General features: G+C 44.0%; 1 protein-coding gene across 5 annotated transcripts in view; it reads left to right on the top strand.

The window, feature by feature from the left end:
* The window catches only part of LOC8050572 (nucleotide exchange factor SIL1), a 42,441-nt gene that overhangs the window by 19,229 nt on the left and 4,482 nt on the right, over positions 1–18,730 (top strand). For all 5 annotated transcript variants that reach the window (XM_042287284.1, XM_042287285.1, XM_029993525.4 and 2 more), the window contains one exon: positions 4,827–4,864. In XM_042287284.1, the coding sequence (XP_042143218.1) occupies positions 4,827–4,864 (38 nt within the window). The remainder of the gene's footprint in view (positions 1–4,826; positions 4,865–18,730) is intronic.

The following is an 18,730-nucleotide window of genomic DNA, read 5'->3' as shown; positions in this document are numbered from 1 at the left end:
GTGGACCATCTTTAGAAAAAATTTTTCCATAAATATAAGTCATAAATGCATGCATTTACCCAGTTAATTCGTTAACTAGCTGTCCATAGTCCTGACTGCGGGTTTCTATATTAACGAAACCGAATTGCATGGGGATAAATTGCCCGAAAATTATGTCTGTATAGCTGGGTTTTCATATTAATGTGACATGATTGTGCATAGAATTCCATCCTGAGACTGGTTTGGTCTCCTGCGTAAAATATAGAGTGCAATCTAACCCTCTCGGGTCTCTTGAAAGGGGGACTTCAGTGTTTAGTCAGGCAAAAAGTTAACTACTCCACCCTTAAAGGGGTAGTGCAACGTTTTTAGTGTTGAAAGAATTGGCAGTTTGTATTTTTTATATTGTTTATCCAAGCACAAGTGACCGAAACTGCGTCACCTTGCCCCGAAAAACTGCTATTCCGGTGCGTAATCGCAAAGAAGAAAATGAAATATTTTCCAATCTGCAACCGCTTGTGGTGGTTAACAGAACTGATGTGTGACGTACTCTGGGGGATACGCAGAAGTGAACAAAACCTGTCCCCTCCGCTGCTACGCTCACCGTCACTCCCGTGGCAAAGTGTCTTTTGTATAATCACGGAGGAAGTGACTGGGGTCTCTGAAGAGAGAACCCAAGGGGAAACCACGTGATCCCCCAAAGTATGTCACTCGAAAGGCGACGTGGAGAGTTGAGAGGCACTTTGACCTTCAATTTGTTTAATTTTTTTACATAAAAACTACGCTCACAAAAAAATACAGTTTTCTGTTCTTCGTTCCGTGGGTGACACAGATTAATTTCCACAGTTAATTGGCCAAAGTCTGAGAATCGTTGCACCGCTTCTTTAAAGGGAAACTGAAGCGGTTCTGTATTTGAGGAAAAACACTTCATTCGTCTTCATTTGGCCTCGAGGATCACGAATATCGCAATTATTTTTGAGATTGGTGCACGGGGGCTGCAGAAATTAATTTTCAAAGTACCGCTGAAGCCCCTCCTTCCTAGTGCCAGGCACGTAGCCAGAGGGGCGGCCCACGGGGCCCGGGCCCCCCCCCCCCAAAAACTTCTATTTTGCTGGGACCTGCTCTCCCCCCTCCCCCTCATACAGCATTTTGTAATGGGCAGCCCCCCCCCCCCCGAAACAAAATCCTGGCTACGTGCCTGCCTGGGGCGTGACATCATAAGGAGTTTTCAGGGGTGGAACGGCTGCGCCATTTGCGCCATTTTGCGCCAGACGCATGTGTCTGCGCCATCCTGCGCGAAGTTGCAGAAACTGCGCCACAGGCAATACCTCGCGCCATTATGCGCCAAATCGGAAAACGTGCGCCATAAAACTTTTTATTTTGTCTTGGTTTCGGTTTTATTGACTCGATTGGCAGCAATGAGCGCGTTTAGCCTGGCCGGCCTTGCAACCCTTTGTTCTGTTTATTCTCTCTGTGTATCCCGAGTCAGAAGCGTGCGAAAAAAACTCGGATTCTAAGCGCTACACCACCTGCGACTGGATTGTTATTCTTCAACCATACGCGGTTAAGCAAGTTGGCTGAGGTGAGGTCGAGTCGTTAAGCGTCAGATTGCCGAAGGCTCTGCAGCCCGGGATCCGGACGTCAGCCAGTTGAAAACAAATGAGCAAAATATTCCTTTTAGAACTTCACCGTTAGAAGTTGGAATTGCATTCTCGCAAGATAAATCGTGATTTGATAGAACTGAAACGCAGTCCGATCCGAAACCTTGCCAGCGTACATTAACCTTGCTGCTGCTTATCGCTTCAAATACGATAACTTCGTTAATCGTACTCTGCTGCTTCGATATCGAGTTGCACAATAGGATAAACTTGAAATTTGTTGCCCTGTTCCTCCGTGCAACTGCACGTCCGTTGCTTACGCACGTCACGTGGTTCGTACATATAATTACTATGTCAAGCACGTGTGGGTTGCGCGATAAGCAGTGCTGGTTTGCATTTTGAGCAGCCGAAAGCCACTCAAAATATCAAGGACGCTATCTTCAGAAACATACGGTACTAGCTTTTTGATTCTCATTAAGGCTCGCAAAATTTCCCGTTTTCGCATCTGTTACACTGTCATCCCATCTACCTAGGTCTCTAACCACTCATGTTCATCTGTGCTGCTAAGCATGATTGAAATTGCTCCCGTGCTTGTAAGACACAAGCTGAAGTGCAATGAAAACTGATCTGAGCTGCTCCTAGCCTGCTCCAGAACGTAGTTTTAGCTGCTCCCAACCTGCTCCAAAACAGCTGTTTCTGCGGCTCCTGTGGCTGCTCCCAAGTACATTTCATAAGTTCCACCCCCGAGTTTTCAGAGTCCCCGCTTTTGCTCGTCTACATTGCCTATCAAAGCTATACATGCGCACTCTTGATAATTTCAGAAAGGTCAGAAAGAGACGTCTTTTGCCTGGTGTCAGTACGGGGGAATATACCTGGCAAGCTTGCAATTGCACGCGCTGCCCACACGAGTGACACGCACTTGGCAGCCAAAATATCCTAGTATGACGTCACGACTGGTCAGAGGTTTTTTGTGTTTTCTCGCGTTAGTTGCACCTTGGGGGAAAACAAACCTGATATTCAGATTCACGGGATAAAAATGCGCCAGATTTCACCTCTAACTCGTTTTTTTCAAGAAGTGTTTCAGCTTCCCTTTAGAGAGACCTAGGAATTCATTTCTTTTTTTTCCTACCTGGTTAGGACAGACCCGTCACAAAATAAATGTTAATTGAAAAAAAAAATGTTTTTTTTTTTGCTTATTATTTATGTTAGAATTACAATTTTTCGATTTGCGGACGAAACCAAAACTATCCCTGTGGGATGATGATGATAGCATTTGTACCCAACTAGTGTGTACTCTGAGTTCGCTGGACCTCGGAGCGCACACTATAGTCAGTGACAACTCAAGAAGGTAGGGTGAGGGAAAGAAAGGGGGGAGAGAAGGAAATGAACGTAACGCTGGCGAGGGGAGGAGGCAACCCCCCCCCTTGCCAGCGTTGCATCCGCTTCCTTCTTTCCCACCTCTCTCTCGCCCTATCTTCTTAACCTGCAGCATACTATAGTTGGGTACAAATGCCGTCGTAATCATCCCACAGGGGTACAGTTTCGGTTTTGCCCGCAAATCGAAAAATTCATATCGTAGCATAAATATTGGGCAAACAATCTTTTTTTTCTTTTGACAAACATTAATTTTGAGACATGCCTAGGGTGACCACCTTCCTGCTAGCGAAATGCGGGACACAAGAGGCGAGATAGGGGGGTAGAGGAAAATTAACACGCACACCACGAACCGAGGCTCTGTTAACACATTTAATATCCTGTGCTTTTTATGAACCTGCTAATTGTATTGCAGCAATTAAGCTCAATTAATTTTCACACCAAGTGATATATTTTTATGACAAATGTGTCATAAAAATTAAATGTGTCGAAGTTGGAAACAAAAATCGACTGTAGCAGAATTCAATGCATCAAATGAAAATAAAAAACCGTAAATCTTTTTTGCGGGATTTTTTCCTGTCAACACTTACTTTTATCAACATGGTCCTACACAAATTTTTAACATTATGTTATTTTTCGACTGTTGCGAGTTGCAGGCTTTTTGCCTTGTGTGGCTGTCTTCACTAAAACAAAAATCCACAGCAACCCTTTCGGGTTGACACAGCGATTTGAAAATAATTACAATATTTTATATTGAAACCTTTGGTGAGCAATTTTTCTTAGAATATTTTGCCACCAAAGGGAGAGGCACAACGGAGCACGCGCGTCGTAGCTCCTGCGAGAACGACAGTCGCTTCCCGCAATGCTTGGATAGAAAATGGTGTACCATTGCGATTTACACGATTACCAGCGACCTCCGCGCTTCCCCGTGCCCTGTTGTTCTGCAGCGCCATTAGTTGCAGAGTGAATTTTACTACAGTATGAAATGCGGGACTCTTTGAAGATTTGGGAATTCCTTGCGGGACACGGGACACTAGCCCTCAATGCGGGACAGTCCCGCGAGTAGCGGGACGGGTGGTCACCCTAGACATGCCTGTCCTTACCAGGCAAAAACAAAAAACAATTTTCCCCCTAGGTTTATTGTTTTTTTTTTAAAGTATCTCGTCCAACTTTTCGGCTAATTTTCTAAGCTATTGTGTTGACTGAATGTTAAGCATTATAAAATATAGCTTTATTCATATGCCTCTCCTAAGAAACACTGGTTCAGGTTCTCTAACTTTCGTGAGTCAAGATAGAGTTCGGAAACAGGAAGAACTCATTTTCGATTTGGAGTTATTAACTGTTTGCCCCGGTAGTATTTCAATTCTTGACGCTTTTATAGTTTGTTCTAGCACTGTCAATAAGCTAAGACATAGCATAGATGATACTCGACTGCTTTGAGCACCATTTACAAACAAGTCTTGCACATCCATGGTTTCTGCAAAGCACATATATAGCCAACCATTGCAGAGAGAGCCTGGTGAATGACGAGGCCAAAATACCATTTTCACGTCATGTCTCTCTGGCAGCTGTCACCCTGGGAAAACTTTTGATTGTTTTCAGAGAGTTTTTTAAACTAATTCCTTAAATTTGTTGATTTTATATTGCTGTTTGACTTTGTAAACACATCTAATGCAAGATTCAAAATTCATAATGAACTACCAGAAGAAAAGCACTTTGTTTTGTGCTCAGGTTGGTCGTTGTTTTTATGGGTGGGTGATTCGCTTATTCATAGTTTACTATTTTTGCATTCACCCTTAATACTGTCTTTCTGCTTCGATACTTTTGATCACTGAATGTTTGCTGTTTTTCTTTTTTTTTTTTCCTTTGCTTTTGCAGCGCTTGAGGCAGGGTGATGACCATGCGCAAGTCAACAAGTAAGTACAATATAGCAACTCTACATAAGCCTGTGGGAGCCGTCGCAGAAAGGCCCTTTGATTGTGCTGGCTCTGCCACTACATACTACAGTCATGTCTTGTCACTACGGATGCCTCCGTTCCCCAGAAAAATCATCCAAAGTGTGAGTCGGCCATAATAATGAATCAGGGTCAAAACACACGGATCAACAAGCGTAGTAACAACAGTTGGAGAAGAGGGGAAGGAGGCACTCCCCTCGTATCCAGACCCTCTTTTCCCAGACGTCGCTTTGTCCCTTCCAGAAACTTAGCCTTTTGTACAAAAGTGGCATTCTTCTCTTTCCTGCCCATGTCTTCGACAGCACTGCGCGCATCTGGTAAGCCGCGTGTCTCCTTCCAATGTGCTGATTGGTTCGCTTGGACCATAGCCTTCACCGTTTGCCAAGTTACGGTGAAACAAAGTGTAGGAGACATTAGCTTTGTGGGTCCAGAGCTTCTCTACCCTTCTCCATACAGTGACGAAGTCTACAGTGATGTGACCTAGCTGCATTAGAGCGCATACTTCTTTGTTGCACATTTTTGAAAAACCGGAGGCGATGGACGAAGGAGGGGACTATACAAACTTGAGCAACATTAGACTGCAAGCGGTAATACTCGTTTTGCGTAAAAGACGAAACAAAACATCCGTTGGTGTGCAGCTTTTATTGCAAGACCCGCATTGAACGTCTGGGTGCACACTGTGACTTCTTGGCTTCTCTGATATCTTGTGGGAAGATTTTGGACCTCGATTTTTTTAAACTGGGGTACTGGCATCCATATTAATGAAACGAAAATGCCTGTATTTACCCAATTCGTCCCCAAAATAGCTTCCATAGTCCGGACTGCGGATTTCCATATCAACGGGGAAAAATTTTGTGGTGAAGGACCGGTCACCGAAAATTTCGTCCACAACGGGGGGGGGGGGGTGTCCCTATTAACGAGACATGACTGTAATGGTTCCGGCTGTCAATGTCATAGCCCGTATATTGCTGAATGCACCTTCAATTCTGGTGAATGGGCTCTACAAAAATGTGTTTTAGCAGAATTCAAACATCATTTAGTGCTGCCCTGCTGTTGTCAATCCATGCCAGCAACCAGCAGTCTGCTGGTTGCTATAGTTGTCTCCGGATTGTTTCATTTGGTTCAGAGCACAGAATGAGTAAACTTTGAGACAAGCTGAATTTGCCATCTGTTCCTTCGAACAATGTTTGTGAGAAACAGATAATTTCAACACTCCACTACTACCCATGTGCCCCAGAGCAGGTGGTTAGAAGTCGTGCAGCAAACATGCCGACTTGTCACTTCTCTCGATTAAGAACATGGCTTTGTTGATGATTTAGGTGTGCAACTTTATGCCCGATTTTTCTTTAATTGGGGGAATTATTGTAGCAGGGCAGCTCAATTAACCTCAAGTATAACTAAAAATAAAAAAAAGTTATTTTCTTGCAGTGGCGTTACTAGGGTCAGTCAGTAGCACTCATGCCGCCACCTACCCCCCCCCCCCCGCCCCCGCACCCGCCCCCGCTTTCGTGGCCCGCCGCGACACACTCCCGAGCACTGCACCTGGTAATCCCCCCCCACCACTTTGTGACGCCACTGTTGTCATGGGTGCAGTACATACCAAACTGGCCTCTAACTGGATGAGTATACTGCATATTCTTTTCTGGTTATGTTGACCTCTAGCAATCTCTGGCTTAAGAGGAGTGAGTGAATAACAGTTAAAAACGTTAGGCTCATTCACTTTACTTGCACCAGCCTGTACTGGTGTAGAAAAGTAGTGCGGTACAGAAAAGTAGAGTGCAGCATACTTCTGATTGTGTTTCTAGATGGGCTACACTCGTAAACTGAATGTGGCTGGGTGCACCGAGTGCAGCTGGTGCAGGAGGTGCATGTAAATTGAATGAGCCCATTGCTCACTGACATGCGAGAACTTTTGTGTCAGTTTAATTTTGTCAGTGGACATTCTATGCAAGCAACATGCATGTTAGGCGGCAGTTCAAGAGACACTGCATAACTGTGACTTATTAATGAAAGTTGAGTAGGCTTGGGTAGCAGCAATGTCTATAAAATATAGGGGTGGATTTATGAATAGGCAAAGTAGGCTGCTGCTTAGGGCGACAAATCTATGAGGTAGTCTATAGTGGTGTCGATGGCTGGTACCAGAGCCGCTTGTACAAACCGTGAAGAAAGAAGGGCTGGGCTTTTATGTGCTCTGTTCACAGCTAAGCTGAAAGGGTGCTGCAGGCTTTATGCTCACGGGCCAATCAATCGCCTCTCTTTCGTCGCCTGACCTTGCTCTCTGCACATGGTATGTGCATAGGGCATGATCACATAGTACGAGGCCCATGCAGGGGCGGGTTTAGAGGGGGGCCCGGATGTCCTGACCCCCCTCTTGATTTCTGCATGTGTAAAATTTAGGGCGCGAAACAAGGGAGAGGGGGAGGGGGTTCCTAAACATATGGTACGCTGACCAACACCTGACCCCCCCTCAAGAAATTCCTGCATCCGCCCCTGGGCCCCTCTTTCGATAGACTGGTCCAACGAGCATGTAGCTTCTACCGCCCTGTCGGCCTAGTGGTGAATAGAGTACTATAAGATCAGGGTTGTGCAGAGATACTAAAAAGTATTCGGATACACAAATACTGAGATACGTGCCACAATACATATACTGAGATACATTTGCCTTTTATGTATTGGGATATCCCTAAAATAGTTGCGCAGAAGCGGCAAAAAAGTATATCCGAATATGGATACATACTGAAATGCACTTTTTCCCAAACAGTGATGGGGCCCGAGGGCTCAGTTTATGTGGAACGCATAGGGTGCTTACATTTTTTTTTGTGTCGGTTTATGCCTCTCCCCTTCCCTCAGACTCTCCATCTATTCACACCTACCTTCCCCAATGGACCTCTTGGCGAATATGTGCTGCCACCTAGACACGCGACTGGGTTCGAGGCTAAGTGGCGAGAAAACAACGTGCGCGCAAGGCCTCTCCCACCCGTCCTACACCCAAAACGTCGGCTACATCCTGTTCACCCATTGAGGCGCTGTGACCTAGGTACTGCTCCCCAAAACTCGCCTTTGTCCCCATCGTGCGTAATCTTCCGCCCCAAGGTCGACACAATGAAACTATCTTCCTTCTCTGCTCGGCCAGAAGGAAGAGAGAGAGGGTACTGGAGCCATTTACTCTCCAACCTCTCCAACCGATGTTTCTACAAAAGGTCCATTACCGTAAAAAGAAAAATGATTGTCCTCGGTGAACGACAAAAGTACTGGAGGCTGTCAACTGCTTGACATGCTTGACAAAAGGTTTCTACCCAAAATAAATCCCGTTTTTTCCACGAGGGTCTGCCTCCTAGTGAGGGGGGGGGGAGGGGGGGGGGGGGCAGATTGGGCAACAGAGCCAGATGGGTCTGGGAGCACGGGACCTAAATAAAACGAGACAGCTAATGCCCAATATTGCTCGTGGCTTTTCTTCAAGCCACCTTGTTCTTCCCCTCAATTTCAGTTTATTTGTTTTGCGATATACGAGGCAACCAAGCTTCTCTCCTGTGGAAAAGGCTATGCGGCGAGTTCATATTATAAATTGCAGGATCCCTCGCGTTAAGAAGATGATTGTCAGTTTATCGTAAAAACGTAGCAGTTAGTTTTTTACAACAAAGGTAACGAGACACCTGAGTCTGGCATAGTATTCTGATACAATCAATACATTGTATATTTCTTTTACTACTAAGATACAAATAAAATTTTCAAATGTATCTTGTTGCAGAATTACAGATACTCGAAAGTATCTCCAGGATACCATTTCGATACATCTATTTTGAGACACTGGCCACCCCTGTATAGGGCTAACCGACATGACAAAAACGGGGAAAGGAGGCACAAATGGTAGACATACACAGGTTAATGTGTTCGAGCTGAAAAAAATCCTAGCTTTTTTAAGGGGAGGCACTCCCTTGGAGGGTCTACTTTTTAAGTATTTGTGCCAGGTCAATGAAATTTTTAGGGTATGTTAAACGTCAAAACTTAGGAGGCTACACTAACTTTCAACCCAAAAGGTTTATTTTTTCACAAGTTACAGCCTTATTCGTTGAAAAAAATGTACATGTAGCAGTGCCAAAGGAAAAAAACTATCGTTTCAAAATATGAATAAAAAGGCACAATTTCTTTGTTGGGATATAACGCTGAATGACTAAACTAATTGGTAGTAGGCTTGAAATAATTTTTAAGGCCATATTTCACGTAAAAATTAACTTTCAATAATGGTATGAATTTTTAATTTTTTTCTTGTTTCAAAAACGTCAACATTTTTGTGTGAAGAAATAACTATTTGCAAAAAGTAAGCGCATAGCCGAGTTCTCCAGTAAATTTCATGCCAAAAAAGCCATACATTAGACTTGGGGGCGCTTAACTCATCGAATGATAGTTTTAGAGCTGTGAAAAAATGGTGAAAACATGAAGCTGAGAAAAACGGGTTTGAAAGTTCGAACAGTGTTTTAGTTTAGATGGGGCTTGCTATTTCATCTAAAATGCTCCAGGGGCATATGTCACTCCTTCCTCTGCATAGTCCCTCTGTGCCTTGGCCACAGCTTCCATCTTCCTTTTTTATGGGACATCTTGGAGGACTCGAGCGCTTTCACTTGGGCCTTTGCAACCTTCATCTTGGTGGCCCTCTCTCCGTATGACGCTTGGTAGCTCCCTGGCTGCATGCCCATTTCCAACAGAGCTTCCTGATTCGCTAGGACGAGCCACGTCACGTGGCTCGTCCTAGCGAATCAGAGCTCTTGTTTCGCCAGCTTGACCAATAAGAGCGTGCACAGCTATGTTTTCTACGGGGTTTTACGGTCTGTGAGCACGATATCGCAAACAATGCTGCGAACAGAATGAAAGAGGGCGAGACGCTCATTCCAACGAGGGGGGCCTGTCCATGCTAGTTCTAAGAAACGCGGAGGGAGCGCGCTTTGAAAATGGCACATTTTCGCAATCGGCTGTGTCGTTGGCGCGCACGTGCGGCCGCCAGCACTTCGAAAATAATTTATTTTGGAGTAAATACTTTACTTACAGGAATAAAATTTTTGGACAGCATTCTTTATGAGTTGTAAAAGCTGGTCAGCCTATTTTCCAAAAATGTGACTTTTTTGAAAAAATCGCGATTCCTAGGCCCCTTAAGTGCAGTTGTGCTCATTTGGCCACCTGTTTTGATGAACACAAGCGACCGCAGAAACGATCAAGACGGTCTGTGTTTAGGCTCTAGTGCCAAAAAGAAGATGAAACCGCCTTCCCGTGTCAAATATCAAACAGTGCTATGCGGCAACCAACATTGGGCGGCATTGACGAAGAGGTGTCAGCCTCTTCGTCAATGCCGCCAATGTTTTTTAACATTAGGGTTCATTAGAGTTCTAAAAACTAGAATATAAATAGGCCATTGATTTTCTAATGTTTGTTTCTTAGCAAAATTGGTGGATGTTTTTAAGTGTTCCTTTATTTTTCAGAAATTGGTGTATTTCAATCATTTGTTTCATACAGACACTAAAAATGGTGATTATCATTATCGATAAAAGAACAAATTAAAACGAAAGAGTTAAAATTTAATTTACGTGTTGTATACAGCCTTATAACATATCATGCTTGCCGTAATGTGGCAGTGCTTGCAAAGGATGGACAATGAGTGCAAACATGGGTCCAAGTTCTGCCGCCTGTGTGGCTCTGAGGTAAAGCGTCGGCCTACGGATCCCCAGGTGGCGAGTTCGAATCTTGGCTGAGGTGCCCGCAATCTGACGGAGGCACATTGCGGAGAAGGCGTTGTGTAAGCGAGCTTTCGGTTGCACGTCGAAAGGTCCCCAGGCCGTCCAAATTAATCCTCAGTCCTCCGCAGGGGCGTACCAGATGCCTGTCATTGGTTTGGCACGTGAAACCCCCAAATTTGACCTTGTATCCAAGTCCTAGTAGTCTTTATGGTAAAAGTTTTCCGCCACGAGGAAGGCAAGTTACTTTTTCTTCTTTCGCAAGATTCAACCAATAACAACCGTGAGTGTAGTTTCGAACACTGTCGTCCAGCTCTGACCTGAATGAACAAGGACATTGTGACAATCTGCGGTGTCCCACTAAATGACCTAACTCTCAAACCCCTGCCCTCCAAGGTCAGTGATTCCACTGTTTAGCACTAGGGTGCTTGATTCCATTTATAAATACACGCTCAACGAACGTTTAAAAAGGGAGGGTTCTTACCAAAAAAGTCCGCTCTTGTAAAAAACATTTTTAGAAATTGCTGTTTTGTCTCAGGTACTTTAGCAGCAGTAGAAGAATAAGAGTAGAACGTGATAGCGTTACCAGGCCCCGTTCGCATCGCCTTCTCATTCGCCGTGCAAGCTTGCCTTGCATGGCCTAGTCAATAGCGTGTCTGGCTTGCAACCGTAGGGTTGTGGGTTCAAATCTCGCCTAAAATTCTTCACATTTTTTTTTTTTTAGGCAAATGAATTACTTTATGAAGTGAAATCATTTGAGACATGTGGCGACCTTTAATTCACATTACATGTCATGTATTAATAACTTTAAATCCGCACTTGGCATCATGTGGCTGTGACGTCACGACCACAGCGCTCATGTTTCACGTGAGCATTGTGGGTTGTTCGAAATTCCCACGCGAGGTCATGTGGCTGTGACGTCATGACCCTATCGACCATCAGGATTTTCTCTTCACACCACCGACGCAGACTTTTTTGCGACACGAGCTCCTTAAAGGGACCATGAAGGCAATTTAATTTGTTTTTTAAAGGAGGTGTTTTCGGACGTTTTGGTGTCCTGGCATGCTACTCAACTTTTTTTTAGACCTTTGTGGCTCTTACTTTTGCGCCTGCAAATAAATTTGCGAAACCGAAACAGACGTTTGATATCTTTCCTTTTTCGCCTCTGGAAAGGAAAGTGATGTCGAGGAGCACTGTCGGTATCAATAGGATTCAGTGGCTGCTCAGTGCGGTTCCAATGGCTGGTTATAGTGTATGACAGTCTTTGAAGGAAACCTGGAAGAAATAGACTACAACGCCGCCCTTGCAATAGTTTGAGCTCCTGTTCAGCGGCCTCACGCCAACTGAATGGGAGATGCTGCTCAGGACGCAGAACTCTGGATCGGCGCTTTACGAGGGCGCCCCAGACTTGCCATCAACTCCTCGGTCGCCGCCTCAGAGCGACTCTTCGCCCTACTTACCGCCGCCACAAGGCCGTTACGGGAACAGAGTGCGCAGCCTAACTGATGCGGCATGATTGAGGTGACGCCAGTTCGCAAAGTAAAATATGAGTCAGAACTCACGCGAGCTGGTGAACAATCATAATTAAGAAATAGGACCTCGAGACAACTCAGTTAACGAAAGAAAAAGGGACATTCACACCACCGTCTCAAAACTAGGACAGCATATAGCTGTCATTTACTTCCACAAGTCATTCTTTGTCATCCTACACGCGATACATGCTGTGAAACCTATTTCTATACACGCTATGAAACCTATGTTATGCACGCTATAAAACCTATTAATTCTGAACTACAACTTTAAAAAAATTATCCAACGTTCAAATTACTTTTTTTTATCACATTTCACCACCGAATTTGAAACCAAGAGTGCGTCACTCGTTTGCACCGTTTGAACCAATCGCCTGATGAGGAGCCCGTTGTCGTCACGCTTCGACAGCGCACTTTAGTTCACGGTTCTGTCGCCGTCTCGGGGGTCTCAAGCATCGTTCCCGGTGCGAATATTACCGCAACTGTTTAATTGATTGGTGTGGCACCCAAACTTCTGTTCGGGCTGGAACTTGGTCAACAGTGTCTAAGACGTTTCTGACGCCCATTTCAATCGTCAAATAAAATTTCGAAATTGCCTTCATGGTTCCTTTAACGCTGTTAAGTGAAAAATGTTCAGCAGTGCTGAATATTCGAACCGCACAAAAGAAAAACCCGCTTCTTTGGATTCTGTGGGAATTGAAACAGACAGATTGACAGCATACAGCCTTTCTGAAAAAAGCATAGACTATGTGAGGTGAGGCACTACCAATGTAAATCTACATTATGTTGCAATCCGTGAATTTTCACAAAGCACCAAATCCACTTTCCAGTCATCCAGATGTCTCTACGGTAGCTTCTCAAGTCAGATTCCTTTTAAGAAACCCTTTGGAGAGGCAATTTTGAAATGGGTAGAAAAGTCTGCAGGGTGCTTGTTTCCCTGGAGAGTGCGGCGAATGCAATTTTGATTTGTGTGGTTATGATTGTAAGAATGTGGGACCTCAAGTTAATTTGCATGAGAAGTTTGTAGTTTGCTTCAGTGTTCTGGAGCTTGGGGAGAGAAAGCGCAGTCTGGACAATGAGCAAAAAGGAAGCTGTCACAACAAACAGCTGACAAAATTCAAGCTTTAATTGTGGTCATACAAACAAAATACTATTTATATCTGCTGATAAACCACAGTCCTACCTTGCTGCCAATAAAATGCAAAGCAAATAAAAAATGGGGTATTTAAAAAAATTGGTGTGAAATTGCTGGATTTTTTAAACATTCGTTCATTCAAATGTGTGTAAAATATTTTAAACATACCATATTGAATTTGTATTCAATAAAAAGAGCTAATTTTGAGATTTCCAATGATTTGGAAGTCATTAGAATATCATAAAAACGTCATCCTTAAAAAAGTTTCTAACTTTACCAAAAGTCATTAATGTGATAGACTGGTAAAAGTGAGCGAGTTGAACGTGAATACTTAAAATCGAAAGAATAAAACGCGGAGGACAAACGTGGTTGTCCTGTGCTTGTCCTTCGTGTTTTTTTTTTTTTTCTTTAGATTTAAAGTATCCATCAATGTTTTCTGCCACTTTTTGGGAATATGGTGTTTGACCACTTGCTACTTTGTTACTTCTCAAAATACTGCACTAGGACTCTTCTGTGAAACTCGAGATAAATTTATAATGCTTCATTGAGTTAAACATTTTTTTTATTTTTAACATAAATCTTTTTTTTAAGGGGCGATGCAACAATTTTATTTCTGAAAGAATTTGCCGTTTTGAATTTTTACGTTGTTTATCTTACCAAAAGGAATGGAGAAATCACCTCATTCTTTCGAAATATTGCAATTCTGTTGCATAATAGCAAAGAAAAGAATGGGAATATTTCGTGATTTGCAGCCGCAGGGTGGCGGCCATGGGAACTAAGGTGTGACGCACAACGGGTACAATGTAATAAGTTGGCAAGATGTGCCATTATGTGCTTCATCTAATGCTAAATTGCCCCATGCTCGCTCAGCGACGCGTGGCATATTTGATAAATATTGTCGTTTCAACATGAGGAAATGCGTCAAAAACCTTGTATCATCGACAAAGTTGTACTATAATCAGTTTTAGTGGTGCCATCTGCCCAAGGTGAACAAAAACTATTCCTCCCTTGAGCCTCACCCCGGTGTGCTACTACGTCAGTCGAACTTCCTTAGGGAAAGGCAAGCTCTTTGCTCTCTTGCCCCCCTCCCCCTTCCCTCTCCGCCCCTCTCCTCTTCGCTCAGACCAACCTTCAAGGTCGCCATGTAAATCGCAAGCAGAGGCCACACGCTGGACGCTTTAAAAGAGAACCTAACAGGATCCTCCCTATCCCCGTCTCAAAATAACAGTGCTAGTATGGGGTTACACACGAACACACGTCACCACCGGCCACAAAAACAATCAGATTTAGTGATACAATCACAGCAGACAAAACACTCGCACAGCGCTGACTCGCAACTCAATCTATAGTTGCACTTCTTTTTCTTCTACGCCTTTTCGATACAATCGTGAATATTGGCTTCTTTTTCTTCAACGTCCCATGAAATGCCGATCATGTGCGTTTATCCTATAGTAGAAAGATAAGCTAATTCTTTTCCTGATAAACTGAGCGATGGAGTTCTAACACATTTATCGTTATACCTGGCAATATGTTCCACTTCCACTATCTCTCTGGTCAGTTGGCTACCGCTTCTGCCCAGCATTGTACACTTATCTAGATGTGCTGCACATCCGCAATCACGGCAATGTAGACCTAAATGTCCTGAGTTGGCTCTAGTTACGTTGTTATTGTGCTTATGGAGTCGATCGTTTAGATGTCTCCCAGTATGGCCGATATATTGTTTCCCACAATATACTGGTCTGGTGCTTTTTTGTGCAGCTCGCTGAATGTTGTGAAGGATTGTTCACTTTTTTTGCATAAGCTGGAAAGCTTGTTTGTAGCCGAGAAGATGACGTCGATGTTGACCCTGTTCGCCGCTTTCTTAAGACCATGGGAGACGCCATGGATGTAAGGCACGAAAATGGGTCTAGTTGACCTGTCTCTTGGTTTTCGTCTGGTGACATCTTTTTTCTGTCTTCTGAGAAGGTTCTCTGCCACTGAAGTTAATAAAGAAATGGGGTACCCTGCTGATGACAGGCGACAAATTTGTGCACAGAAGCTTGTTTTTACCCGATGTTTGCATGATTTTATGAGTGAGTTTTTAAGGCAAAGTTTGACAATGCTCCTCTTAACCAACTTGAAGTGTGCAGAATTGAAGTTAAGGAGCGGCTTGTTTCCTCGCGGCTCGTACAACCAGGATACGTGAAAGGTCAATAAAAATATTCGTAGATCCAAGAATCTAATGGATCTTTCAATGGGAAGCTAGTGTGTGGGCTCCAACGAATTCATGCACTCTTCAAAAGTGGACAGAACTTTGGCCATCGTGGTGGGAAACTTGCTTTTGTCGACGTCAAGGAAGATGATATAATTGTCTACGTAACGAAAAACATTCACGACTTCCAAGGAGTTTAAGCTTTTCTGAGCAGTCTATCATTGTGCGCAACGTAAATGTCACTGAGCACAGAGGCAAAACAAGACCCTATGCAAACCTCTTGTTTTTGAAAGTATGTATTTCCATTCCAAGTGATGAACATGGATTGCTGGTAGAAGGCAATCAACTCGAGAAATTCTTGGGGGACTTTAAGACAGATCTTGGGGGACAGATCTTTTATGTCAATTGAAAAGGCATTTAAGTTGCTGTCGTTATGTACAGAGAGAAATCTTATTAATTCATCTGAGCTTTTAATTAAGAACGGATCATCAATCGTGATGATTGATGATCCGTTCTTAACGCCGTCGTCACTATATGTTTCTTGAGCTCGGCGGACATTCGAGGGACGAACAACCATCATAGTTTTATGAGTAATTAAGTCAATTTTGTTAATTAACTTTTTAGTTTGTGAAAATAGACATATAGTTCCGATTAGAAACTTGCTGAGCGTCATTCAAAACCACTAAATCAATCATTTTTAGAAAGACTGAGCTCATGGGAAGCGTAGTTGTGCGCTAAAGTCCCCACTCGTGCAACAGGTACAAGGCTGGAGCTATGATAAGAGATAGAAAAATTTCACGGGTGCCTTATTGCACTGGTATAGCCTTGCTCCTGCTGCATGAGTGGTAACTTTAGCTCACTACTGCACTTCTCACGCACTCAAAGTCTTTGAAAATTACTGATTTAGTGGTTTTAAATGACGCTTAGTAACTTTCTAATTATAATAATATGTTTATTTTCAGTAATTAAAAAGTGAATTAACGAATTTCAGTTAAATACTCACCAGACTGACTGTTGCCCCTCGAATGTCCTCCGAGCTCAAGAAACATATAGTGAAGACGGTATTCATGCAGCAGTAGAGATGCCTTTTTTAAAAATCTGTTTCAAATAAAAGATATCACCCGGCATATTTTGCAATAAACCACTATTTTACCTTTTCGCTAATAAAAACAAAACACAAATAATGAATTTTTTTTTTTTTTAAATCGATTTTGAGTTTGGTAGATTTTTTATATGCTTATTCAAAAGTATGTACCTAGTATCATTTTATTTTGTACATGTGATAGTGAATTTATATTCATTGAAAAAAGCTGGATTTGAGATTTCTGGTGATGCCAATGTCACTGAAATACAGTGATATGATTGCTGCGCCAATCGCACCAAACTGCGCAAGGGGCTAACCCTGCTACGTCCTGCTACATTTTTCCAAAATGTAGGGAATCTGCGCCAAGCCTGCTCCAAAGGAGCAGTTTCGGTCGCCTTTCAAAACCGAAACTAAACTGAGAACCGTAATTGCGCATGCGTCAGCTAGGTGGCGCAAGCGACCGCCCGACACAAAGTACCCTGCATCAATCGTCCTTCCGGTCTTGCATGTTTTTTTTCGCCGTCCTAACCTCCTTGCCGCCGTCTTGCGTTTTGCGCCCTTTGTGCCCAACATTGCTCGTGCCCTCGTCTCGCGTCTTTTTTAATTTTTTCAACGATAGACGCGGGCGTGTGCGGACACCCCGACGCTAGTGTGCCGGGTGCCAGCCATGCCGGCATGCTGTGAAACATAACCACGTCTTTGGGCGGCGAGAGTTACTTTGTGAGCTGAAACGCTCACGCGACCACAGTCACTGTGGTCGCGCGACGTCGCTGCAGATATGGTGCTTTCTAAACTTGTTCATCGACATTCCTGTCCTTGTTTAAATCATACACTACTACAAAAATCCCTCTTTAACTCAAAGACTCCTTGTAAAAATATTCCTAGGTTTCTCTCGGTAGACTTTCTTTCGAGAGGGAGCCCGGTACGTGAAAAATCTGCCGCGAAAGAAAGTTGGTGAAGGGAAGTGAGCTAAAGCAAAGAAGGCAATCTGTGCATGTTGAGCCCACACATCGCGCTTGTTCGTCTCGAGTTTGGTCGTTGCACGAAGCACTCCAGAACTTTTTGACCCAGGCTCGCGATGTCATGCATCGATGTGCTCAGGTTCTTTTTTTCTGTGTTTAGCTTGTATATCGCCTGCCAGCCTGGCAAGCACAGGCCGCTCGACTGCTTTTTTTTTTTTTTTTTTTTTGTATGCTGGACAGTTACATTTTGCACACTATTTGGGGAACCAGCTGGCGACGGAGGGGAGTGGCATGGTTTTGGTTTCGATTGAACAGCCGTTGTCTCTGCTCGTGCAATGAAGCACGTGCCACTGCAAGGCTGCTGAGGTTGCCCTCACGTGCATGGGAACATGACTGCATGACAGAGGCACCAGTCGGGACGCTTGCAATTAATTGTTTTGCGTTTGCTTGCTTTTGACGAAAATCTGGCATGTCGGGAAGCAGCAAAACGGTGGCAAGCGTTCTTTTCGGAATTGCTCGGCAACGCCTATAACACTGTACACTTGTGGGATGTCTCAGCCGTAAAACACAAACAGCGAGTTCTGTCATAACACACCGCAAAGTGCCCTTCGTTTCTCCAGCAATTAAAACAAATATTTTTATTTTTCTAAGAATATCTGCTCCGAAAGCCACTTTTGCTGCTCCAAAACACTGTTTGGGCTGCTCCAAAAGCCACTTTTGCTGCTCCAAAACACTGTTCGGGCTGCTCCAAAGGCCACTTTTGCTGCTCCAAAACACTGTTTGGGCTGCTCCAAAAGCCACTTTTGCTGCTCCAAAACACTGTTCGGGCTGCTCCAAAGGCCACTTTTGCTGCTCCAAAACACTGTTTGGGCTGCTCCAAAAGCCACTTTTGCTGCTCCAAAACACTGTTCGGGCTGCTCCAAAGGCCACTTTTGCTGCTCCAAAACACTGTTTGGGCTGCTCCAAAAGCCACTTTTGCTGCTCCAAAACACTGTTCGGGCTGCTCCAAAGGCCACTTTTGCTGCTCCAAAACACTGTTTGGGCTGCTCCAAAAGCCACTTTTGCTGCTCCAAAACACTGTTTGGGCTGCTCCAAAGGCCACTTTTGCTGCTCCAAAACACTGTTCGGGCTGCTCCAAAAGCCACTTTTGCTGCTCCAAAACACTGTTCGGGCTGCTCCAAAAGCCACTTTTGCTGCTCCAAA

This window comes from Ixodes scapularis, unplaced genomic scaffold (genome assembly GCF_016920785.2).
Source record: "Ixodes scapularis isolate PalLabHiFi unplaced genomic scaffold, ASM1692078v2 PGA_scaffold9__187_contigs__length_104089568, whole genome shotgun sequence".
Classification (NCBI taxonomy): Eukaryota; Metazoa; Arthropoda; class Arachnida; order Ixodida; family Ixodidae; genus Ixodes; species Ixodes scapularis.
Note: the sequence above shows the minus strand (reverse complement) of the source record. Positions and strands in the feature narration are given on the sequence as shown.